This window comes from Lontra canadensis, unplaced genomic scaffold, assembly GCF_010015895.1.
Source record: "Lontra canadensis isolate GAN:19392208 unplaced genomic scaffold, GSC_riverotter_1.0 scaffold15, whole genome shotgun sequence".
NCBI classification, from domain to species: Eukaryota; Metazoa; Chordata; class Mammalia; order Carnivora; family Mustelidae; genus Lontra; species Lontra canadensis.
In genome coordinates this window covers 17742982-17768780 of record NW_022631009.1, presented here as the reverse complement: position 1 = coordinate 17768780, position 25799 = coordinate 17742982, and the positions used below count along the sequence as shown (strand labels likewise).

Here is a 25799-nt window from a genome sequence, read left to right as displayed (position 1 = left end):
TTCACTGTATCTGTATCTTTGGAGTAAATACCCAGTAGTGCAATTGCTGGGTCATAGGGTAGCTCTGTTTTTAACTTTTTGAGGAGCCTCAATACTGTTTTCCAGGGTGGCTGCACCAGCTTGCATTCCCACCAACAGTGTAAGAGGGTTCCCCTTTCTCCACATCCTCTCCAACATTTGTTGTTTCTTGCCTTGCCAATTTTTGCCATTCTAACTGGTGTAAGATGGTATCTCAATATGGTTTCCATTAGAATTTCCCTGATGGCTAATGATGATGAACATTTTATCATGTGTCTATTGGCCATTTGTATGTCTTCTTTGCGTAAACGTTCATGTTTTCTGCCCATTTTTTGAAACTCTAAATGGATGAAAGACCTCAGTGTGAGGCAGGAATCCATCAGAATCCTGGAAGAGAACATAGGCAGTGACCTCTTTGACATTAGCCACAGCAACTTCTTTCAAGACATGGCTCCAAAGGCAAGGGAAACAAAAGTGCAAATGAACTTTTGGGACTTCATCGAGATCAAAAGCTTCTGCACAGCAAAGGAAACAATTAACGAAACAAAGAGGCAGCCCACCGAATGGGAGAAAATATTCGCAAATGACAGTACAGACAAAGGGCTTATATCCAGGATCTATAAAGAACTTCTCACACGCAACACCCAAAAAACAAATAATCAAGTAAATGAAATTCAGACTTTGCAGAGAACAAACCAGTGGTGGCCAGAGGGGAGGTGGCTGGGGCGGGGGAGGGGTGAAACAGGTAAAGGGGATTAAGAGTATATTTATCATGGTAAGCACTGAGTAATGTATAGAATTGTTGAATTATTATACAGTTCACCTGAATCTAATATAACACTGTATGTTAATTAAAAGAAAGAAATAATGTCTCCTGTCCTCCCAGATATTAAAGGGGCATCACAATGGATGACACAGTCACCTTAGTATTAGCTACTCGCTGGCTTTTTTGAGTAATCACTAGAAAGTCTTCTGGCCTTGAAGTCCTTGGCACTGCTCAGTGCACTGCAAAGATGGAAGGTCGTTTGTACCTTCCTGGTTTGGGCTTCCTTGTTTTCTCTCTACAACTCAGCTTGAATATTACCCCTCCCAGGAGAAGTTCTCTATGCCCAGGATGGGTCTAACTGCCCATCTCTGGGCTCTCAGCTCTCTGCACCTATTTTTAACATATCCCCACTTACTGTTCCTATCTGGCCCTCTCATCAGATGGTAGATGCCTTTAAAACCAGGATTGTCCCTTGCCTTTGTCCAATTCATCCTAGGGCCCCGCAGAAAGCAAATGTGTCCAATAGAATTCAACCTTCTTAGCCAAAGGAGAAAATTTTTCAACAGATGGTTTTAGAAAAATACACATTAGATTATATGAAATGGAATCTTAGGACTTTGACACTGGGCAGATGCATCCTTCAGAAGGGTGAAGTAAGGCCATGCAGATGAAATGGCTTGCCTGGGGCCGAGCCATATCCGCAGCCAGGCTGACATGTGAGCACCTTCCGTGGTGCCACAAAGCTTGTTGGTGACATAGAAACATCCCTGGGCTGACGTTTGTTTGGATGAAACAGCCGGAAACACATTCATTGGCCAGTGTGGTCTTTTGCCCCAAAGTCCAAAAAATGCCTTGACCTTGCTATTTTCTGTCTTTTTAATTTCTACTGGATCTTTTTCTTTTCAAAATTTCACCTTTTATTAGTCTTTTTTTTTTTTTAAGATTTTATTTATTTATTTCAGAGAGAGAGATCACAAGTAGGCAGAGAGGCAGGCAGAGAGAGAGAGATAGAGGAGGAAGCAGGGTCTCCACTGAGCAGAGAGCCCGATGCGGGACTCGATCCCAGGACCCTGAGATCATGAACTGAGCCGAAGGCAGAGGCTTAACCCACTGAGCCACCCAGGTGCCCCCCTTTTATTAGTTTTGATTATAAAAGTTTACATGCTTAACATAGAGATTCTGGAATATGCTGAAAAGTAAAAGAGATCTGAAAAAAGCAAACTGATCTGAACTACACCAGCCAGAGGCAGCCCGTATTATCATGTTACTTTGGCACAGTTGAATACATGGGACTGAGATCAAGTTGTACGTTGAACTTTATGTTTTTCCTTTTTTGATTACCATTGGGTTAGGAGTCAAGTCCTTACAAATTAGACCTTCCTGTGTAACGTTCCTGCTGCCATGAAGCTTTTTAGTCAACACACTTTGTGCTGAGTTCATGTATAAATAAAAAGGAACCAATACTGAAAATAAAAAAAGAAACATGCTACACCATTGATTATTTGTAATAACTACACTTTAGTCTGTAGGAATAGATTACCTTTCCCTAACCTCCAGGTGGCTGGCAATTTTTCCCTATAATAAATGAAAACTGTTTGTTGTATCATCTTACTGTGATAAAATATCTCTGGGGATGCTTGGGTGGCTCGGTCAGTTAAGCATCTGCCTTCAGCCTGGGTCATGGTCCCAGGGTCCTGGGATCCAGTCCCCTTGCTGGAGTTGGAGAGGTGGGGGGGGGGGTCTGCCTCTCCCTCTGCCTGCTCTGCCTGCTGCTCCTCCTGCTTGTGCTCTCTCTCTGACAAATAAATAAAATCTTAAAAAAAAAAAAAGTTAAAAAAAAGAAACAACATCTCTGTATGAAATCTCTATCATATTTCTAATTATTGCTTTCTGAGTCATATGTTATGTCGTTGACTTTTTAAAAGGTGAATTATTTCAAAACTTAGGATTAACTCAAAAGATAATGCTGTTTTTCAAGTTGCCTGAAAAGCACGGATTCTGTGTCAGTCTGAAAACATAAGATAATTTTATAAACAGCAAAAAGCATAATAGAGTGAAATGCTGTTCTAAGTTTTGCCTGTAACAGAAGAGATCTGGCTTTTCATATTTGAGAGAGGGATTGATTTCTCTTTTTACCTACAGCTGTAAATTGCATGTTAATTGCTGTTATGCAATGCTAAAGGAGTTGCTTCTTGAACTATTTTTTCCCATTGGTATAAAAGTTAAGTAGTTTGAGTTCAAAGATAAAGTAACTAGAAAAACTACCTGGGGTCTTAGAACACGGAGCTTAGCTTCTAGGTTTAAGTTTGTAGCCATAGAAAAGACCCAAGTATAATAAATCTGTCTCCCTAATAATCTGCTCGCAGAAGATTATCTCTGGCTTCCATCTGAGGCCTCACAATATAAAATTTAAACATCTGCAGCTTCATAAAAAAATATTTCAGGGGTGCTTGGGTGGCTCAGTTGGTGGAGCATCTGCCTTCAGCTCAGGTCATGATCCCAGGGTCCTGGGATCGAGCCCCATGTCATCAGGCTCCCTGCTCAGTGGGGACCCTGCTTTCCCCTTCTCCCTCTTCCTCTGCTCCTCTCCCCTCTACCCCCATTTGTGCTTTCACTCTCTCTCTGTCATATAAATAAATAAAATCTTCAAAAAAATATTCTAAACAATGTAAAGGCTAAAATAAAATTCAGGTTTGGCAGACTGAAGATGAAAGCAAGCAATAAAAATAGACTTCTAAACGTTTCTATTTTTAGGTCCTAAGTGCATTTGTGTTGTGGAAATTACATAGATCCTAGCTTATGGGGATGAGACTTCCATTTCACAAACATACAAATGTATTTTATTATATTAATATGATCCAAATATCAAATCCTTGCTTATTATGACACAAACAATGAAAATACTTGTAAAAGGGCAACGCTACCGTCTCACTGCAGTTTTCGGTGTGGCGCATACTTTCCAACTTGCCTTGCATTATTTTTCTCTTTTCTTTTTTTTTGCTTTTGTTTTTATTTTTGTTTTTTTCTTTTTTAATCGCTAGAGGAAACTGCTTAAAAACAGGATTAGTGATGGGCAAACAAGATTGCTGTGGAAGTGATTTCCAGGCTACAAAGCAATTTCGAGCCCCCAGGAGACTATACCGCTGAGTCTCTTCAAAACAAAGACTCAAGTTTCAGGGGAGAGCCCGCCAGTGAAGATAGGGTGGGAGGCCATAACCAGTCAAGCCTTCTGTGAAAATCTCTCACAGATTTCTAGGAAGTAAGACAATCACCCACATTTACTGATATGTTACTACGCTCCAGGGATGGGCAGGGCACTTTGCAAACATTATTCCGTGGAACCTCTCCACCCCACCCCCAACCCCTGTACAGCCTCATGTACAGTAACCGCCATTGTGATCCCCCTTTTACAGAAAGGAGAGCTGATATCCAGAGGGGTCTACTGTCTCTCCCCAAAGTCACATGGCTGGGGGTGGCTGGGATTCAATCCAGGTCTGTGCGATGTCCTTTTAATGCTCCATGAGGCACGTTTTAACATGAAGAGAGAAAAAAACAGTAAGAATCAGTATAGGAAAATGAGTGGAGTCCCCCCCAAATTGGATTTCTAAACCAAAAGGCAAGAAGGATTTTGTGCTTTGGCAGAGGAATATCTAGGCTCTCAGAGGACTCTCCATGGACATGTGGCTTAAGGAGATGAGAACCATAAAGACAACAGTGAGTGGCATACCTGAGCCAGCAAACTCAGACCCTTTTCCCTTCCCTTCACCTCCCCTTGGAGAGGAAGGGCTGCTTGGACTGCTCCCCAGGCCTCCATGTACCTGGTTCCAGCCGGGCCCAGGATACAGCCCAGAGTCATGCGTCCACCTGCAGGCCTATACAGAGCACTCGTGATGGCCAAAGTCTGGGCAGCTCAACCCTGAGAGGAGAGGAAAACAAGCTCCATTTCCATCCCAAGTGGCCTGAGTTGTTTGATCTAATTTCACTACTAATGAAACCCATGCTTTGTTTCACCACTGTGTTTCTTCCAGTCTATTTGACAAATTCCACGACAGGGAGAAGGAGAGGTGGGACAAGGCATTTAGGGATGGGGGCCATCTATCCTTCAATAAGGCCTCCCACCACCCTTTGACTTCAGGTTAAATCCCTTTACCCTCAAGGCCTGAAGGAACTGGGCTAGTGGTGACCTCGTACATCTCTTTGGGCCTAAAATCCTATGAAACTGATTCAAGGGAAAAAGGATAGACTAGAAAAAGGAATAAGGGCAGGTCTACCAAAAGAAAAAAAAAGATGCTTTTAGCTTTGGGCTATTTAAAGCCTAGCTTAAAATATTTAGGTATAGAACCTAGAATGTTAAAAACCAACATTATTTAAAAATATAATCTTTAGAACAACCCCAATTGAGTGATAAAGGTCTCCAAGGATTGTCACAGATAAATCTTCAGAGAACTTGGCCTTATAGTTGTCTTTATTTTCCAATTCTACTTCAGTAACCCCAAAATACAACCACTCGTGGATGTTCATCACAAAACTGTAACATTGTTTGTTAAAACCTCCAACCCTGAAATTCCCCTCCCTGATCAGAAACTCCTACCTTCCCGAATCTATCCTTCCACCTCATCCAACCACGAGTACTTTTACTCCTGCCATTCCAGCCCTCTAGGGAACATGAGTCACTTGTGTCCTCAGGATCCATTTCCCCTTTGTCCCACACCTACCATTCCTCCCACAGAGGCACTATGGTCTAAGGGGGTTGTGATGGGGACATGTTGACTCCGGGCCCAGTCAACAGATCTGTTCAACAAACACATATGGTGCTTATGCTGAGCTAGGATCTCTTCTAAGTACTTTTTAAATGTTAACTTATTTAAGTCTCATAACAACCCTATCAGATAAGTACTATTTTTCCTATCTTACAAAAGAGAAAACTAAGAAATAGAGAAGTTAAGTCATTTGCCCAAGGTGCACAGCTAATACTTTATTTTCCTCTGACTGGCATGATTGGTTCAGTATTGTACTTATGCGTAAAGAAGAGCCTCGATGCAATTGCTGAGGGGTCTCCCTAAGAGACTTTTATTCTTCCCTGCATTTGAGGTGGGTAGATGTGAGGAGCAGTACAGCCATCTGGTGACCACAGGGAGGAAGCTTCTTTAGGAATGAAGCCATCATAGGACTGAGGGAAAGAAGGAGAGAACCTGAGTCTCGGTAACAAAATGGGAGCCCCTGATCAAACCGTGCCTGAAGCTGGAAAGACCTACTCCTGACCTTCTCAGTTTGGTGAGCTAGTGAATTATCTTTCTATTTTAAAAAAGTTTGTTTTCAGTTATCTTTCACTTGCAAAAAAAAAAAAACAAAAACAAAAACCAAACCCCTAACTAGTACAGTGCAGTTCATCAACTTTGTAATTCAGCCTGTATAACTTTTTATTATTATCGGGTCAACTGATGAGAAAAATGAGCATTCTTTGATGGAGAGAAACACTTGAATATTTAAAAACTTTGTTTTGGCCGCATATGATACCTCAGAAATCACGATTCACACAGATAAGCACCAGTATGCACACTTGGATAATTTCATGAGCACAAGTGTGCATGACCCTGATTTTGTTTTTTTTTAATCAAAAGGCCAACGCAGAACTAAAAACGCCCAAATAAGTGATACGTTTACAGAAAGTCTGCCCAGAGATGGGAGAAACATTATTCTTCGCTCTATCCCGGTGTCGGCTACCAGGCCTAACGGAAGCCCTTGTTAATCTCTCGACGATCCTTGTTTTGGGGGCCTTTCCTGCCGCGTTTCACCCTATGCCCTCTGTTTCTTCATCCCCTTCCTTTGGATTCTTTAACAGTTACCTGTTAGGTTTTCCTCCCACTTTCCCCACTGGGACCTCACCAGTGCTGGCATCTCTCAGAGTTTTATTCTCTACAGAATAAAAACTTAATGGTACTTAGGATACAGGTTTAGATGCTTTAACAAAAAGCCAGTCTCTCCCTCCCCTTCCCCCCAGAGTAAGCCCCAACAGCAGCCCCAACACGAAAGAAGTGGGGCTTGCTGGCCTGGAGCCACCAAGGCCATCTGGGGTCAGCAGGACGTCCAGGAGCCGGGGTTCTTTCTGTCTTGCTCTCCACCCTTCCTAAGAGGGGTATCCATGCTGTCTTTCTTTCTAAGATTTTATTATTTATTTGAGAGACAGAGAGACAAAGAGAAAGCATGCGCAGGGGGACTGGGAGAGGGAGAAGCAGGCTTCCTGCTGAGCAGGGAGCCCAATGCGGGGCTCCATCCTAGGACCCCGGGATCATGGCCCGAGCCAAAGGCAGCCACTTAAACCACTGAGCCACCCAGGCGCCCCCGGGTTTCCATGTTTCCATGTTGCCTCCCAGTGTCCCAGCCTGCTGAAGAGGGGAAAGAGAATGGCAGAAAGGAAAGGTTTCCTTTTTAAGAGGCATGACTAGGAGTTTCACATGTCACCACCTCCACCCACTTTCTGCTGGCCAGAACCTGGTCATGTGGTCACAGCAGGCTGTGGGGGAACCTGGGAAACATCATCTCGAGCTGGGTGGCCAGGTGCCCAGCTTAAACTAGGGACAGTGGATCCTGGCAACGGCGAGCAGTCTCTGCCAGCCTCCCTGCCTTCCTTTCCTCTCTGCTCTCCCAGGTCACCTCGCCCCACCTCCTTGCAGGAGCTCTCCTCTCCACGCAGTGACCCCCAAGGCTCTAGCCTGACCTCATCTGGGGCTGCCCCAGACTCAGATCCTCTAGAGGGGCCAACCCACACTCCTGGGCCCTCAGCCCCCAAATCTGATAGCATCTTCAACTCCTTGTGCCCTAGTGCCTTGTGCCCCCCTTAGTGTAACCCCCAGAAAAGGGCTCCTGTCCATTTCCTGCTTCTTTCTTCCCACTGCCTGAGCTGCTCTAGGAGCCTCCCACCGAGTGTCTCCTCCTCCAGGCTCTCCCCTTCCAGCCCGGCCTTATCCACAGCCATCCAAGAAGCACTGGTCAAGTGTAACCAGACCACATTACTCCCTATTCATACTCGCCCTTGACCGTGGCTGCCTACCACTGAAAGTTGGGAGTCCTTGACAGGCAGTTACAATTTACCCTTCCAGGATTTTCTCCTGGACTCCCAGAGTCATAAACTACGGGTAGAAGCACATCTCACCATTCCCCAGTGGACCCAGAACCCTCCTGTTTCCGGCTCAGGCCGTTTCTTCTGTGGCTCTTCTCTGCCCCCATCCCCATGTGCCTGGCAAATTCTCTCCACCCTCCAAGGTGCAGGGGATGGGGAATGCCGCCTCCTCCTATGCCCTGGCCTGGAATCCTGGCTTCCTTCCCACCTCCTCCCCATACATCTCTGTGTTTGTAGCCCTTTGCTTATAAACTCTTGGTCGGGCCTTGACCTAGCTTGCCTCGATGTGCCCAGATGATTCGTCCTTCAGGGACAGCCCTGGGCTCCGACCCTGGGCACACTCCCTGCCCTACATGCCGGGTGGGTGGCATCGGCTCCTTCCTCTAGCTTCTAGTCTAACTCTCTGACCATGTTCTTACTGAAGTGCAAAACTTCCCAAGAGGAAAGGGGCCCCGACCCGAGCTGGGCGCCGGTCGTCACTCAAGTTTAGGATGCCGTGGTTTTGCACTTTAGCTGGCCCCGGTGCTGGCTGCTGTCCCTGTCAGTGTGACCTAAGAATCAGCTGCTGGGCCATCTCCTGCCAGCTCTTGCCAGCGCAGTGGTCTGCCTTCCAGAGCTGTGCAGACTGTGGGCTAAATGCTTTCTGTAACCCGATCCGGAGTTAAAAATAACCTAAAGGTCTGACCCACTAAGAGCCTCCTTGGATCTTCCAGGTAGGGTAAGCTTTCCCTGGCAGCTCAGATCCATGCTTTAAAACACGCCCCCTGGACCCCCCATTACCCACCCCCACCAACTTTACCTCACTTTCACCGAAACTGTCTGGGGCCTTTCCTCTCCCAGTAGAGAGCCTCTCTTGGCCCAGGTTTGAAGCAGGCCTCTGGCTTTCTCCCTCCCTTTGGGGCCGGTGGAGGGCAGTGGGTCCCACCCCTCCCTTGGCTTCCCGGGCCTTGGGTAGAACCACTGAGCTCACAGCCAGATGCTTCTGCTAACAGACACCGGCAGGGACATCAGTCCCCATGAGTTCTCTTGGTGGAGTGCCCCTTCTCAGCCCTCAGCTCCAGCCAGCCTGCCAGGGGCCTTCAGCCAGTAGCCACGACAGGGTGAGCCGAGGACAACCACGTTGCCCTTCTGTCAACCAGGAGGGACACTATCATCTCTGTTCCCCCAGCCTTCTTTCCACCCAAAGTCAAGGCCAGGTGGAAAGTTCCAACTGGTATTTCTTTGGGAGGCTGCCATGGCGGGGTAGCAGCCATGTGGAAACTGGGCTTCTCTTCCTGCCCAGGGCAACAGCCTCATCTTCAGCTAAAGTGAAGCTTCAAGCCTTTCCCATTTGGAACTTGTCTCTAGGTGGCAGAGGAACCCTGCAGGTCTGACTGAGACCAGCACAGCCAAGGGAGGCCTGGCAGTGATCCTGACCCAGGTTCTAGGTGTTCCTGAAGCCCAGTAATAAATCTGCCCTTCCTGGGGTCAGTGAGCTAACACATTGTACTTTTTGCCATTTGAATTGGATTTTTGCTAATTGCAACAAAAAAGGACCTGATAGATGTATCTGCTAATTGGTCTTCCTGCCTTCAGGCTTGCCAGCCTCCAATCCGTCTTCTGAACAGCTTCCAAACAGAGCTTTCTACACGCTGATCTAGACACACGCCTTCCTGCCCAGAACTCTTCAATGACTCCCAGCCATTGGGGAGAACATCCAAATTCTTTTTTTTTTTTTTTAAAGATTTTATTTATTTATTTGACAGAGAGAGACAGTGAGAGAGGGAACACAAGCAGGGGGAGTGGGAGAGGGAGAAGCAGACTTCCTGCCGAGCAGGGAGCCTCTTGCGGGGCTCGACCCCAGGACCCCGGGATCATGACCTGAGCCAAAGGCAGAGGCTTAATGACTGAGCCACCCAGGCTCCCCAAAGTCCAAATTCTTTAACATGGCATTCCTAGACTCTGCCATCTGAGGCCCCACCTCCTGCTTTTCCCATTTCTTCGATCTATATGAGCCCACTTCCTAGTGCTAGAACCACGCCACGCAGACCCACCGGTCCTATGCTCGCTTAGCATTTCCCCCTGCAGGAGGGCCATTTCTCACTCAACAGACTCCTATTAGTCTCCCAGATTCCATCTCAGATGATAATGATGATGGTGGCTTTCTCCGTACTCAACCCAAAAACTGTTGGTTCCTTAGCTTCAATTTCAAAGCACTTCATTCCTTCACCATTCAATAAATATTTGCAGAGCAGCTCCTATGCGCCAGGCACTGGGCCAAGAGCTGATGAACTCAAACCACACAGTCTTTGCTCCGTGGAGTCTAGGTGCGGCTGCATGGGAGGCGGGTAGTGACTCTAGACAAATTAGGGTGCTTTTGGCTCCAAGTAACAGAATAATCCATTTGAAGTGGTTTGAGCAACGAGGGCTATATCCTATAGCATAAGAAGTCAGGAGGTGGGTAAACTGAGGGTTGGTGAATTTAGTGGTTCAGTGAGGTCTGGGACTGCGGATATAAGGTAGAATAAGGGACCTACCTTATAGGACTGTTGTAGGGTTAAATGAGTTTCTACAGTTAAAGCAGTAGAACAGTTCCAGGTACACAGTTAATGAGTTCAATGAGCTCAATGATGTATGAACAACCCGTCACTGAATGAGTGGTTAAGCAAATGGTGGTCTAGTCATACAATGAAATATTACTGGGCCATAAAAGGGACTGAAGTACTAATACATGTTACAATGGTGATAAATCTAAAAAATAGAGTGCTAAGTGAGAAAAGCCAGGCACACAAGGTGGCATAGTGTGAATTCTATTTACACTATGATTCTATTTATGTGCAATATTCAGAATAAGTAAATTCATCGAGACAGAATGCAGACCGGTGGTTGCCAGGGGGTGGGGAAAGGGGAGAATGCAGAGTGACTGCTTAAGGTAAGAGATTTCCTTTTGGGATGATAAAAATGCTTTTGACCTACATGGAGGAGGTATTTGCACAACATTGTGGGTGTACCAAATGCCACTGGATTGTCCACTTTAAAATGGTTAATTTTGGGGCACCTGGGTGGCTCAGTGGGTTAAAGCCTCTGCCTTCGGCTCAGGTCATGAACTCAGGGTTCTGGGATCGAGCCCTGCATCGGGCTCTCTGCTTGGCGGGGAGCCTGCTTCCCCCTCTTTCTCTGTCTGCCTTTCTGCCTACTTGTGATCTCTGTCTGTCAAATAAAATAAAATAAAATAAAATAAAATAAAATAAAATAAAATGGTTAATATTAGGTCATGTGAATTGCACCTCAGTAAAGAAAATACAACCACAAGGTCGTTCACTGAGATGTGGCTTGAAAAAGCAAAATATTGGATACAATCTAATATCCACCAGTGTTAAATAAATTAGGGTCTATCCATACCATGGTATATCATTTAGCCATTAAAAAGAATGAACTAGGGTGCCTGGGTGGCTCAGTGGGTTGAGCAACTGCCTTCAGCTCAGGTCATGATCCCAGGGTCATGATCCCAGGCCCCGTGTGTCAGGCTCTCTGCTCAGCAGGGGGCCTGCTTCCTCCTCTCTCTCTGCCTGCCTTTCTGCCTACTTGTGATCTCTGTCAAATAAATAAATAAAATCTTTAAAAAAGAAAAAAGAATGAACTAGAGCTATATGTACTAATTTGGAAAGGTTTTGAAAACATATGGTTATATGAAAAAGACAAGTCATAGAGCATTATAATGTGATACTATTTATTAATTATGAAATGATAAATGTGTATGTGTGTTAGTTTATAAATGCATCAAAGGGGCCCAGAACCCAGCTGTTGGGAATGGTTACTTCAGGAGTGATGTAGGAGATGAAAAGGAACTTGTACATGTTCCTACTTAAGTATTATTGGAACATCCACCCAGGAAAAACAAATTAAAGTAAAAATGAGAAATCACTTTATCTGCACCAGATTGGCGAAACTGGAAAAAAAGTGTGAGGCCTGCTGCTGGTGGGCTGTGGGGAGAGGGTGTTCTCATTCAGTGCTGCTGGAAGTGGGAAGAGCTACAGCTCCTTTGGGGAGTAGTCTAGCGGCATCTATTAAAATAAAAATACATATACATTTTGATCCAGTGATCGCCTTCTTTTTCTTTTGAAGAACAGCTCTCTTGCTAAAAAATTCACATGCCATACAATTCACCCATTTAAGGTATAAAATCCTACGATTTTTAGTATATTCCGAGTTGTGCAACCGTCACCACAACCAACTTTAGAACATTCTCATCACTCCAAGAGGAACCCCACCCCTGCCCTGCCTCCATTAGCAATCACCCCCAATTCTCCTCTCCTCCCACCCACCCCTAGGCAACCACCAACAACCTATTTCTGTCTCTTTGGATTTGCCTACCCTGAACATTGCATACAAATGGGATTTTTTGGGGCACCTGGGTGGCTCAGACAGTTAATCGTCTGCCTTCCGCTCAGGTCATGATCCCAGGGTTCAGGAATCGAGTCCTGCCCTGGGCTCCCTGCTCAGCAGGGAGTCTGCTTCTCCCTTTGCCCTTCACCCTGCTTGAGTTCTCTCTCGCATGCTCTCTCTCAAATAAATAAATAAAATCTTTAAAAAATAAATGGGACTATTTCTAATGGGTTTTCTCACATAGTATCATGTGATTAAGGTTCATCCATTGTACAGCAATCTTATTCTTAGGAGTCCATTCTATAGCCATAAAAGCCCCCATGCCTCAGGACATATGTTTAAGAATGTTTCCGGCAGAAATTTTCACAACGGTAAGAAAAAAAGAGAGAAAAAAAGGAAGAGAAAGAAAAAATCCCAGAAGCGCCACGACAGGTGAGTGGGCAGGGGGAACCAGCGCCCAGGCCAGTCACATGGAACTCTCTGAGCAAGAAGGCAGATACAGAAGAAGGCAAGAAATATTCGAGGGGTGCCTGGGTGGCTCAGTGGGTTAAAGCCTCTGCCTTTGGCTCAGGTCATGATCCCGGGATCCTGGGATCGGGCCCCACATCGCGCTCTCTGCTCAGCAGGGAGCCTGCTTCCTCCTCTCTCTCTGCCTACTTGTGATCTCTGTCAAATAAATAAATAAAATATTTTTTTTAAAAAAAGAAATATTCGAATCCAAGCTTTGATCTACAATCTCATTTTAAAGATACTCCTCTGCACGGAGGCCTTACACCGGAATCTGAGAAGACATGATGCGGCTTCAAAGATGGTAGAGAAGCCCCTGGGTCTGGCTCAATCCTGCTCACAGTCTCCATGGAGTCTAAAAAGCATACGAGAGCGGCACAAAGAGTACATCTGACAGAGGGGGGCTCCAGAGATTGCCGGGGAGGAGGCTACCCTACATGGAGGCTTCCCCGGCCTTAGCCTTCCGCTGCCCACCCCGCCCCCCACAAAAGGCCCTGCCAGCCTCTGGTTACCTCACGCATCACTCAGCTCATATCACAGGGGCTCTGCAAACCCTGCTGGCCAGGCCCACCACTCAGGGCCAGAGAGTGGACTCTTGCTGGCTTGTCCACACTGAGTGACTCTCCTTTGTGGTGACTGAGTCTCAGGTCATGTGGCTTGCCGTCATCATCTGCGTCTGCATTTGCAAGATCTGGGACTTCACAGTTCATGGCCGTGGAGGAACTTTCTGTGGCCAGCCCTGGCTACAGTTTCGCAGGGTATGTGTGTAGATGGGGAACGAGAGGGACAGACACATAGTTGGCATCAGGGGCTACAGGGGTGAGTAGGTAGGGGTTAGGGACCACGGGGTAAAGGGAAGACCAGAAGACCAAAGAGGGAAGGGGGAGCCAATGATAAAAGCAAAAGAAAAACAAAGAGGAACCACATGCAAGTGTACTTTATGCATCTGGAGAAAATTTTGCATATGTTAAGGCATATACAAAGAAATTAAATTTAAAAATTAAAAAGACAGAGAGCATATCCATGCTACTTGGCGGATTTTAAAACAATCAAAACAAAAAAATGGCAGCTGCCTGACTGCAAGAAGGACTTAATTCTTCCCTCCCTTCTCCCAGATCTTACCCCAGGGAAGGGTTTTGTGTGGAGGACTGTGAGCTCACAAGCTAAAGTTGGGCTTCATGTGTTCCCTTAACACAGCTTCCTAGAACACATTAGCTGCTTGCCTACAAAATTTTATCATGAATAATTGAAATTAAACACTGCCAGTCAAAATAAATCAACACTGAATGATACAGGCCCCTTATTTTTCCTGTTTCTCACATCATTCCTAATCCACCAAAAGGAGTAATTTAAATTAAACTGGATTTCCCTGTCTTACTGTGGAATCTGCCAGGTTCCACTAAATTGACTGTTAGGTGAAAGCAGCAAATGAACTACAGTGAAATCTCAAGTCAGAGATCTGTCTGAGGAAGGACTGTTCTAAGACTTCTTGATTAATTGACACAAACCTTGGAGGTAACAAACTCAAGGCTTGAACGAGTGGCTCAAGAAGCATCCATGAGTGGATAATCTCACTGAGAACCTGGGTCTTTCTAACATTCTTCTCTGGCATTCTCACATGTCGACTTTCCATCCTGGACTTGTTACCTCATTGTCATGGGTGAAATGGCGGCCTCAGAAAAGAGATATCCACCCAGAACCTGTGAGTGTGACCTCATTTGGATCAAGAGTCAAGAGTCTTTGCAGAGATAATTAATCCCAAGATGAGATCATCCTGAATTAGGATGGACCCTAAATCCAGTCATAAGTGTCCTTAGAAGCGAAGGGGAGGAGGCGCTGTGGAGAGGAAGAGATAGAGCGATGTGTCCATGAGGAGATTCAGGGGTTGCTGGCCGAGGCTAAGACAGAGGCACAGAATGTTTTCTCACTCAGAGGCTCTGGAAGAAACCAACCCTACTGACATCTTGACTTCAGACTTCTGACCTCCAAAGTGATGAGAAAATAAATTTCTGTTGTTTTAAGTCCCTGACTTGGTGGTAACTTGCTACAGCACCTCTAGAAAACAAATACACGTACGGTCCAAATATGGCTGCTGCCTCACCAACTATCACATCCTCACACCCTTGTATTCAAAGTAGAAAGATAGGATGAGAAAGAATTTTATTTTTTATTAGCAGAACTTTATTTCTGCTAATTTCTTATTTCTTATGAAGAAATTATTTATTATTATTATATATATATTATAATTATTATTCTTATTTCTTGTGAAGAAATGAGAAAATTTGGGAAAATGAATATTTGGCAAAAAGGAGTAATAAGAGTTTGAAAATGTGGGGGAGGACAGTGGAGAGCGGGGAGAGCATTTTTTGGTATCAACCATGGCTACTGTCATTCAATGAGTGGGGACCAGCTATCCTAGAAGTCTCGTCATGGGCAGTCTGTTGAGATCACACACCAGAGGTCAGTTATGAGTTATCCCTGCAGGCTGGAACCTTGTTGCCCTGTTAACAAGAACCAGGGAGGGAGGGGACAGGAGAAGCGGCAGATGGGCAGGCAGCTGACAATGACTGCCGCACATGGGAATGACCCACTGTGACTCAGTGGTAGAATGTTCTGCAAGGCCATGGCGCAGAAACCGATTGAGAAGGAAGCAAGTATTCCCGGTGTTTGTTGCTGTGTGGCCAGATTCATTCATTCATCTGCCCATCCATGCACTGATTCAATAAACACAACCCAAACTGACTTAAGTGAAAGAAAAAGAAAAGGTTCAATTATTAGTACCTATGATCAAAGTCCAGAGGAAAATGTGGGGAATCTGCAGGGGCTCCAGTGCTGTCCTTAGGATTGGTGTCTGTCCATCTCTGTCCTTTGGCTCTGCTTTCTCTGTGTTGATTTCATTTATTTTTTTTTTAAGATCTTATTTATTTATTTGACAGAAAGAGATCACAAGTAGGCAGAGAGGCAGGCAGAGAGAGAGGGGGAAGCAGGCTCCCTGCTGAGCAGAGAGCCCGATGCGGGGCTCGATCCCAGGACCCTGAGATCATGACCTGAGCCGAAGGCAGAGGCTTAACCCACTGAGCCACCCAGGTGCCCCTGTGTCGATTTCATTTAAACAGGCTCCTCCCACCCAGAGGTGGACCAGCCACCAGCTATTTCGGGTTCACATTCCCGTCCATCTGGACACCACATCCCACCCCCAAAACAGAGACTCTTTTCACAAGTGTTCCAGTCAACCTTCCCACACTAAGTCTAATTGGGCCATCTGGAGCAAGGGCTCATCCCTGCCCCATCTCTGCACCTGGGGGTGGATTATGCCTCCAGGTGAGTCTTACGCTACCTAGTGGCCCATGGAGCAGAGGGGAGAGGGCTCTGGGAGTGGGGTCACAGATTCAGCGACTCCAAGCACATGCACCCAGAGTGGGGAATACGAGGTTTCCTAAGGAAAAATCAGATGCTTTTCAAAAAATTTAAATGAACTCAGAGCAAGCACATGCGACGAATCCCCATGACACTCCCAATTTGTGAAATGAATGTCTTTGGATATGAGCATGAGATAGATATGGTTCAGGGCAAATTCGCCATCGCTCTTGATGGGAGGAGAGCCCCTGAGCGTATAGGAAGGGACTTCTCAAGGGGCAAGGGGTCAGTAGCCTCATCTAGATAGAGAGTAATAATTGTGTCCTATGAGGGGGAAAGGAAAACTGAGGATGCTATAGGAAACCATACAGGCAGAATTATACTCAGTTAGGATTTGTAATACTTAATGATCTGTAGGTGTAATGTTGGACATAATCAGACTGTGTGGTTTGTTGTTTAGAGGGGATTCCAAGCACAAGAAACATCAAAATGAGATCTGAAGTCCCGTCTGTTTAACTACTAGGTTTGATCCTACAAACTACACATTTCATTTATGGAAAACGATGAGGGGTGTGCATGGGAAGATTTCGAAGTGCTGCTTACATAAGGAGACTAACCTATTGCTAAATATGCATTAACCTTACCAGATGAAGAGGAGGAAGAAGAAGAAAAAGAAGTCCTAGAAATTTGGTAGTAGCCGCATGGACCCGTGGCATGTCCCCAAGCAACAGCTTTAGCTAGCACTGTCATTCATGGTTTTAGGTAAAAGCCAATTGCTGAAATGGTTTGGTCTCACCAATGGAAATGGTCTTCTCTGTGTTGTTCTATATTATGTGAGCATCTCACACCAGGATCCCAGACTTTGGCTTTTGTATACAACCAGACTATGACAAACATCCCTGCATTCTGTTAAGCCAGCTCCAGGCACTGGCAAAGGCGGCTCTCATTCCCAAGGATATGACTAAGATTCATTCTGGGGTTGGATCCCCAGCGAAATTCTGTCTTGCCTTTAAAGATGAGCCATGTACAGTGGTTTAAGGAATATGGAGTGCGCTGGCCTTGGTCTCCCGGATCCATGGGGTGGTGGGAGCCCTGAATTAGATCTGTGTCCCTTGGAGGGCAAGGTTCAGAACTTCAAGTTCTCTGCCTCTGGCTGCCTCCTCAGACATGCGACTCAGTGCCAAGCACATGTATTAGTTACTGCTTACTCAGACAATGAAAAACCAAATACATCTCTGAATTCTTTCTCCTTCTATGATACCTGAAAATTAGGGACATGAACTCTGCCTGGAGCTGCTCAAAGGCTCCCAGGAGTCAAGGCAATACGTGAGCCAGATGGGCAGCCCGATGTTTAGAGGCTGTGATATTGCAAAGCATTTCAGTGTTCTACGTGCTCATACTCTCATGTGTTTCTCTGCTTTTTACTGCATACTGATTACTGAAAAGAGATATAGATTGGGCATGAACATGCCTTAGAAAATATCATGAATGAAAGTTATATATGAATACATTCTTCTGCTTGAATGTCAAAATAACAGCTACAATAACTAACATATTCTATTCCAGATACTCTGCTAAGCACTTTATATGTCATATCGCATTTAATCCTCACAATATCTCAGCGAGGGACCTACCTAGTAGACCCATTTTACAGATACAGAGAATGAGGCTAAAGAGATCAAATAACTTGCCCCAGGTCACATAGTAAGTGCCACCACTTGGGTTTAAACCCAGGAAGACCGATTTTTCACTCCTTTCCATTCTAAACCTTACCATGTGTGGGACCATACATGGCCTGTTAGTTTTCATTAGTAATATGTTCCTTTACAACAGGATCAGGATGCCTGCCATCATGGCTACTTCCAATAAACATAGGAAATCCCTAATCCACACACTTTGGGTTCTAGGAACTTGGAAGATTGAGAAAGTGAAGGTCAAGCTAAACAGAGCTCCCTCGCTAGTCCAGTGAGTGCAGGAGTGTGCCCATAACAGCCAGGAGAAACTCTGGGTTTCTGGCACTAAGAGGCATACCAGGCAGAGCAACGGAGATGAAAAGGTGCCAGAAGCATTAATAATCTCCAGGCCTAGCCAGCTGGGGGCTGTCAGACACCCTTTCCTATCTAGACCAGGGTCAGAAGTTCTCCCTCTAAAAATACCCGGGCCAGGGCAGCTCTGGAAGTCCATACTGCATCAAAGATTTTTTGAAGCTCACAGCACAACTTGGGGGTGGCCAAAGCCCTCTCTGACAGGTCAGCAAGGAGTCAAGAAAGGGTGCTTGTGTTTTTTTAAAACTTATTCAAATAAGTGCCCTCCCTGCCCACCACCTGCCTAGTTGGGTTCGAAGTTTGGTCCTTCCTGGGACAAGGGAGGTGTGTGTGGAAGAACAGGGGAGGACTGTTGTCCTTCACGGATCTTTCCAGAGGCAGTGGGTGGGCTGAGCCACAAGGTGATTGACAGATGGGGCCCAGGACTCCAAGAAGGCCCAGCATCCCGTCTGATACAGGACCAGGATGCTCTGAGACAGGAGGGCGACTCTGTTCTTTCTACCAATAGAAACTTAGCGTCTTTGATGGTTACTGATTGTTCTAGTCCTTAAAGAAAAAAATACACTGCTAGGAAAACATATGTAAATATTTATGTGATGATTTAAGCTCTTTTTTCTGCTTTCTGTGAATGGAGGTTGTGGCGGGTCAGCCATGTCTGCAGGCTAATAGGAAGTACTGGTTCATTCTCCTCTCCTCCATCATAATCCCTGATTCTCCAAGACCTGACAGCCCATGAAACTGGGCAGGTATAAACCATCACACACTTGATAAGCAGCTGGTTTGGGCTGACCATAGGAGAAGGGCGCCTCCCAAGCTGTCCACATAGCTGGTTGACTTTTCCTTGGGACGGGGGAGGTAAGATATACATATACATAACGAAATTCACCATTTTAACCACTTTTGAGCGTACAATTCAGTGACATTCCATAGATTCCCACTGCTATGCATCTGTCACCACCGTCCATCTCCAGAACTTTCTTGTTTTCCTGAACTGAAACAGTTCCCCCTAAAGGATAGCTCTCTGACCTCCCTGTCCCCAACCCCTGCCCTTGGGAACCTCTGTGTTACTTTCTGTAGCTACAAATTTAGGTCCTCTGGGTGCCTCCTGTAAGTGGAATCATGCAGTACTTACTCTATGGGGACTAGCTTATTTCATTTAGCATAAGGGATTCAAGGTGTATCCATGTGGTAGCGTGTGTCAGTTTCTTCTCATTTTAAGGCTTCTATTCCATTGTATAGATATACCAGTTTTTCCGTATCCATCCACCCATCCATCATCCATCCATCCACAGACATCTGGGTTGTTTCTACCTTTTGGCTCTTGTGAATAATGTTGTTATGATCATGGGTGTACAAATGTCTGTTTGAGTTCTGCTTTAAATTCTTTTGGGTTTATACCCAGAAGGGGATCAGGTTTACTTTTTAAAATTAAAGGTTATTGACTCAGACTGCTCACAGCGTATGCTTATCCCTGGACCTCGCCCTTCCACTCCAGAAGAAGAGATTAAGTCAGTGTATAAACAGCAGCCTCACACAGCAAAGTGTGGCATAGGCCCCTGTGATATTGTAACTTGGAATAAGAAACATAATATTTGGTCCTCTGTCCTGGAAATAGCTCCTAAAACCTTTGTCATTTCCTAAGTGATATGAGCTAAGGAGGCATCTCTTTTTCCTAGTTCTTTTTTTTTTTTTAAAGATTTTATTTATTTATTTGAGAGAGAGAGAATGAAAGAGAGAGCAAGAACATGGAGGCAGGGGAGGATCAGAGGGAGAAGCAGACTTCTTGCTCAACATTGAGCCCCATGCAGGACTCAATCCCACGACTCTGGGATCATGACCTGAGCCAAAGGCAGTCACTTAACCAACTGAGCCACCCAGGCTCCCTCTTCTTCCTGGTTCTTGAAGGTGCTCCAGGGCCATAATGGTGAAATGAATCTCTCTTGTTATTTTGTTACTCATAACAAGCCCCTTTCAACCACGCCTTCTGTTAAGGAGGTGACTTTTGCAAAACCCTTGGTAACCTAAGGCTGGGGGCTGGTTGCCAGGGGTACCAACCTTGATTAGAGGGCTGGGACTTTCAATCCCACCTCTGGGGAGGAAAGGGGGGCTGAAGGTTGAATCAGTCATCAATGACTAATGTCTTCATCAGTCATTCCTATGGAATGAAGCTTCCATAAAACCCCAAAAGGACAGAGTGGCTGGCCATCTGAAGTGCTGGGAGTGGCCGCTCAGAGAGTATGGGAGCTCCACGCCCCCTTTTCGCATACCTTAGCCCACACACCTCTTCTGTGTGGCTGTTCCTGAGCTATATCCTTTATTTATTTTTTTTAAAGATTTTATTTCTTTATTTGACAGAGATCACAAGTAGGCAGAGAGGCAGGCAGAGAGAGAGGGGGAAGCAGGCTCCCCACCAAGCAGAGAGCCCGATGTGGGGCTCAATCCCAGGACCCTGAGATCATGACCTGGGCCGAAGGCAGAGGCTTAACCCACTGAGCCACCCAGGCGCCCCGAGCTATATCCTTTAATAACAAACCAGTAGTGTAGTAAGCGAGCATTTTCTGAATTCTGTGAGCCACTCTCGCAAATTAATCAAATGCGAGGAGGGTGGCATGGAAGCCTAGGACTTTCAACCAGGGGGTCAGAGGCACAGGGAACAATCTGGACTCCTGACAAGCGTCTGGCATGAGTGGCAGGGCAGCTTTGTGGACTAAGCCCTTAACCAGAGGGACCTGACGCTTTCTCTGAGCAGATAGCATCAGAATCGAGTGAAACTGAAGGACACCTGGAGGGTGTAATGGGTTGTTTGATGTGTGTCGGAAGAGAAGGCTGTTGTTGTAGTGGGTGGAGAGTAGAGGAGACCCACAAGAGTCATCCTTCAGAATCTAAGCGGGACCAGGAACGTATGCTGAGGAAAGCAGAGGGGGGAAGAATCTGCCGCCAGACCGTGGGCCCTGCAGGGTGGGAACTCATTTCCCTTGGGCACCCAGCATCTCGCCCAGCCCTGTGCACCGTGGGGTTGGTTGTGGAGTTTGTTGACTGAATGCATGATTGAGGAAATGGAATGACATTTCATGGGGACTTAAAAAGGACAACTTTTATCAAGGGCATGGCACGTAGGACCCTGAAGACCCTGTGGGAGGAGGAGCATTGCAAGGCTTGGTGTGGGAGGAACACATCCTCAGGGAAACACACGGGGCTAAACAAAGGTGTGGAGGCAGAAAGCACAGACCACAGGCAGGAAGAAGGGGGCAGCTTGTTAGAGCTGTGATTTAGATAGTCCCTAAGAGATAGGCTTTGGAAGGAAGAGGCTGGAGGTGGGGTAACAGGGGTGTGGTGGGGACCACTTGTTGTTCCTCAGTGAATGATCCCTTCTCTCTAGTTCAGCCGGTCATGGGACCCCTGATCTGGGCCCCTGATGTGAATTGCGTGTCCCCAAACTCCTACGTTGAAGTCTTAACTCCCAGTCCCTCAGAAAGTGATTGAGATACAGCCTTTAAAGAGGTGATTGAATTAAAACGAGGCCCCTTGGGTAGGCCCTAGTCCAGTCTGGCTGGTGTTGTTCTAAGAAGAAGAAATTAGGACACGGAGGGGGTCCCAGAGATAGGCCCAGAGGAAAGACCATGTGAAGATACAGCAAGAGGGCGGGCCACCCGCAAGCCTCGGACAGAGGCCGCAGGAGAAACCAAACATGGCGACACCTTGATCTTGGACCTCCAGCCTCCAGAAGTGGGAGAAGAGAAATTTCCATGGTTTCATCTCCCCCACAACCTGTGGTACTTTGTTATGACAGGCCTAGCAAGCTAAGACAAAAGCCCTGCGGTCGGCAGGCGGCAGAGGGAACAGCAGGTGTAACTTTCAGATCGTGGGCTTTCAAAGCAAGGAGCTGGGGCTTCCCTTTCCTCTCTCCTTCTCATGGGTTGTGGATTGTGCTGAGCCATGTATGTGCAGGGAAGGGAGCCCCCCGGTGGGGCGGATGGCGGGATGGGCAGCCCAAGCCTGTGACACTTTCGAGCCCCACACCAGCCCTGGAGAGCCAACCAGAGCTGTCCTGTGAGGAAACTGCTGCTCCTGTGGCAGCAGCCCAAGGCTGTGTCCTAAATGGCGTGGTAGACGGGCTACCCGCACGCTAGCTGGGAACTGGGATGTGAAGAGTGCAGCCACTGGAACAGACAGAGAGAAGATGGAGGAAAGGTTGCAATGGACATGGTGCCAACTGACAGCATGAAGGTCTCCCAGCAGGACCTGGAGCACACCAGTGCATTAGCAAAAAGAGGGGAGGACGCCCTGTTTCTCGGGCCCCGGCGCTCATCTTCCTTCTATGCCTCCTTGGTTTTCTCCCTCTGTTCCCTCGAACCTTTCCCCTCCTCCAATCCCTGTTCAACCTTCCAAATATTCTTCGTCATTTCTCATTTGCTCCTGCAGTTTTCTGGCAAGAGACCCCACAGAATAGAGGCAGTGCCTAGAACTCTGCCATCCCAAGGGTATGCTGTGGGACAGGGCGGGCAACCAAGAATCAGAGGACACTTTCTCAGTTACAAGGTCCCTCAGGAAGCTCAAGTTCATTTGATAAAGAAATAAATGTTGAGCACTTACTCCTCATTCCACATCATAGGTCCTTTGGGGTGGCAGATGATAGAGCGGTAGACTAGGGTATAAATAGGAGGATGGGCATTTCTTAAATGACTGTAAGACACTAGATGCTTTATAAAAACATGCCTTCTCATTTACATCTCATAGCAATTCCCCATTTTCAAGATGAAATGGATAATTTCAATTTCTGAATAATTTATTGATCATTCATAAGTTGTTCTTAAGAATAATCCTGTATTTTTCTATATAGATGAAGACCAGAGTTCACAGTAGTGAAGTATTTCCTCCAGCAAAATAATAGAAGTAGACCCAAATTAAAGAGCTAGCTTTGGGGGCACCTGTGTGGCTCGGGGGGGTTAAGCCTCTGCCTTCGGCTCAGGTCATGATCCCAGGGTGCTGGGATCGAGCCCCGCATCGGGCTCTCTGCTCATTGGGGAGCCTGCTTCCTCCTCTCTCTCTGCCTGCCTCTCTGCCTACTTGTGATCTCTTTGTCCAATAAATAAACTAAAAAAAAAAATCTTTAAAGAGCTAGCTTTGCCACTTAGTAGCTGAGTGACCTTGACAATTGTTATCCTTTCTCTGACTCAATTTCCTGACCCATACTAAATGTTAATAACAGGAGAACTTAACTGGGTAGGAGTGTTGAGAGAACGAAAAGAGAAATGGCATGTAAAGTGCCTACTTCAGAACCTGGCATTACACTGGTCAATAAATATCACTTGGGGGGAAAAAATCCCCAAAAGCTTAGTTTGATGACAGAACTAAGTGGCTACTACCTTAAGGAGGAGAGAAAACCATATTCCTTAAAGTGGTTACATTTTACCATAGAAGCAAACTGGTGGAGAGATGATGGTGATGAGGATGGTGATGGGGATGAGGAAGGTGATGAGGATGGTGATGATGATGAAGATGGTGATGGGGATGGAGATGAGGATAAGGATGGTGATGAAGATGAGGATGGTGATGAGGATGAGGATGGGGATGAGGATGAGGATGGTGATGGGACGGGGATGAGAATGAGGATGAGGATGGGTATGAGGATAGTGATGAAGATGAGAATGGTGATGAGGATGGGGATGGGGATGAGGATGGTGATGAGGATGGTGATAAGATGTGGATGGGGATGAGGATGGGGATGGGGATGAGGATGCAAATGAGGATGGTGATGAGGATGGGGATGAAGAGGAGAGTGGTGATGAGGATGGCAGGCATTTATTTATTACATCTCTATGTCAGGCACTGCACTAAATCCTTTACACAAAATATCTCATTTTCAATTTATAAGCTGGTCTTCATGTCCTCATTTTACCAGTCAGGAAGCTGAGATTTTCAGAAATTAGGAAACCTGTCATGTAGTAAGTGTTGGGCCTGAGGGGGCCCAGGTACAGAACCACCCTGGCTTGTTTTCTATCCTTTCCAAATCACTGTAGTTAACAGTGGTGCTAGTTTTCCAACGATACAGCAAGCCATCTATCTAAATATTTCTAAAACATGGAAGCTTCCCTTTTTGTTTTTTCATTCTTTTCTTTCATTTTCTTTTCTAGAAACTTTTCAGAGACTGCCCCCTCCCTTTATTAAGTATTAGAAAAACACTTAAAAATAATTAGAATTGCGGCCTCCCTCTAGCTGCCATCTTGCGTCCCCGCGTGTGCGCACCTAATCTCAGCTGGTACGCCCGAGACCCCCTAAGCGCCAACCCTAGTCCCCCGCGCGGTCCCATTTCTGCTCCAACAAGATGAAAGAAGCTATCATGAACCAGGAGAAACTCGCCAAACTGCAAGCACAAGTGCGCATTGGTGGGTAAGGAACTGCTCGCCGAAAGAAGAAGGTGGTTCATAGAACAGCTACAGCAGATGACAAAAAACTTCAGTTCTCCTTAAAGAAGTTAGGGGTAAACAATATCTCTGGTATTGAAGAAGTGAATATGTTCACAAACCAAGGAACAGTGATCCACTTTAACAACCCCAAAGTTCAGGCATCGCTGGCAGCGAACACTTTCACCATTACAGGCCATGCTGAGACAAAGCAGCTGACAGAAATGCTACCCAGTATCTTAAACCAACTTGGTGCAGACAGTCTGACTAGTTTAAGAAGACTGGCTGAAGCTCTGCCCAAACAATCTGTGGATGGAAAAGCACCACTTGCTACCGGAGAGGATGATGATGATGAAGTTCCAGATCTTGTGGAGAATTTTGATGAAGCTTCCAAGAATGAAGCAAACTGAATTGAGTCAACTTCTGGAGAAGATATAACTTGAAGAAGTTACTGGGAGCTGCTATTTTATATTATGACTGCTTTTTAAAATTTTGTTCATGGATCTGATAAAATCTAGATCTCTAATATTTTTAAGCCCAAGCCCCTTGGACACTGCAGCTCTTTTCAGTTTTTGCTTATACACAATCCATTCTTTGCAGCTAATTAAGCTGAAGAAGCCTGGGAATAAAGTTTGAAACAAGATTAATAAAGTTCTTTGCCTAGGAAAAAAAAAATTAGAATTGAGACCCTTGGAGACCCTTGCCCCAGACACAGCAAAAATCTTATACAAATGTATACTGAACACAAGACTCAAGACCGTAATCTGTTTTCCCCCAGACTAAAATTTTTCTTTTTTCTTTTATTTTTTTTTAAGATTTATTTATTTAGGGGTCCCTGGGTGGCTAAGTCGGTTAAGTGTCTTCCTCGGGTTTAGGTTATAATCCCAAGGTCCTGAGATCGAGTTCTGCATGGGGGGGGTGCCTGCTCAGTGGAGAGTCTGCTTTTCCCTCTCCCTCTGTCCCAAGAGTGAGCCTGTGTGCTCAAGTGGAGGGAGGGGCAAAGGGAGAAGGACAGGAACAGACTCCCCCACTGATCATGTAGCCAACGTGGGCTCCATCTCACAGACCCGAGTCGCAATCAAGAATCGGAGGCTCTCTTGATTGAACCACCCAGGGGTCCCAGACAAAAATTTTTCTTAAACCTGGGTATTTTCCTTTTGAAGAAGTGTTCTAGTTTTGATAATAAAAATTGTAAAACTTGTGGGCAGGGGCCAGTG

At 45.9% G+C, this 25799-nt stretch overlaps 1 protein-coding gene across 1 annotated transcript; it reads left to right on the top strand.

The window, feature by feature from the left end:
• Nucleotides 1-24558: 24558 nt before the first annotated feature.
• On the top strand, nt 24559-25246 carry LOC116868335 (transcription factor BTF3-like). The gene has a single exon (XM_032858558.1). The coding sequence runs from the start codon at nt 24693-24695 to the stop codon at nt 24990-24992; it is 300 nt and encodes a 99-aa protein (XP_032714449.1). The 5' UTR covers nt 24559-24692; the 3' UTR covers nt 24993-25246.
• The last annotated feature ends 553 nt before the right edge of the window (nt 25247-25799 follow it).

What these genes read in the sequence shown, in the direction of transcription:
- LOC116868335 (XM_032858558.1), top strand. Translation starts at nt 24,693, where the DNA reads ATGTTCACAAACCAAGGAACAGTGATCCACTTTAACAACCCCAAAGTT.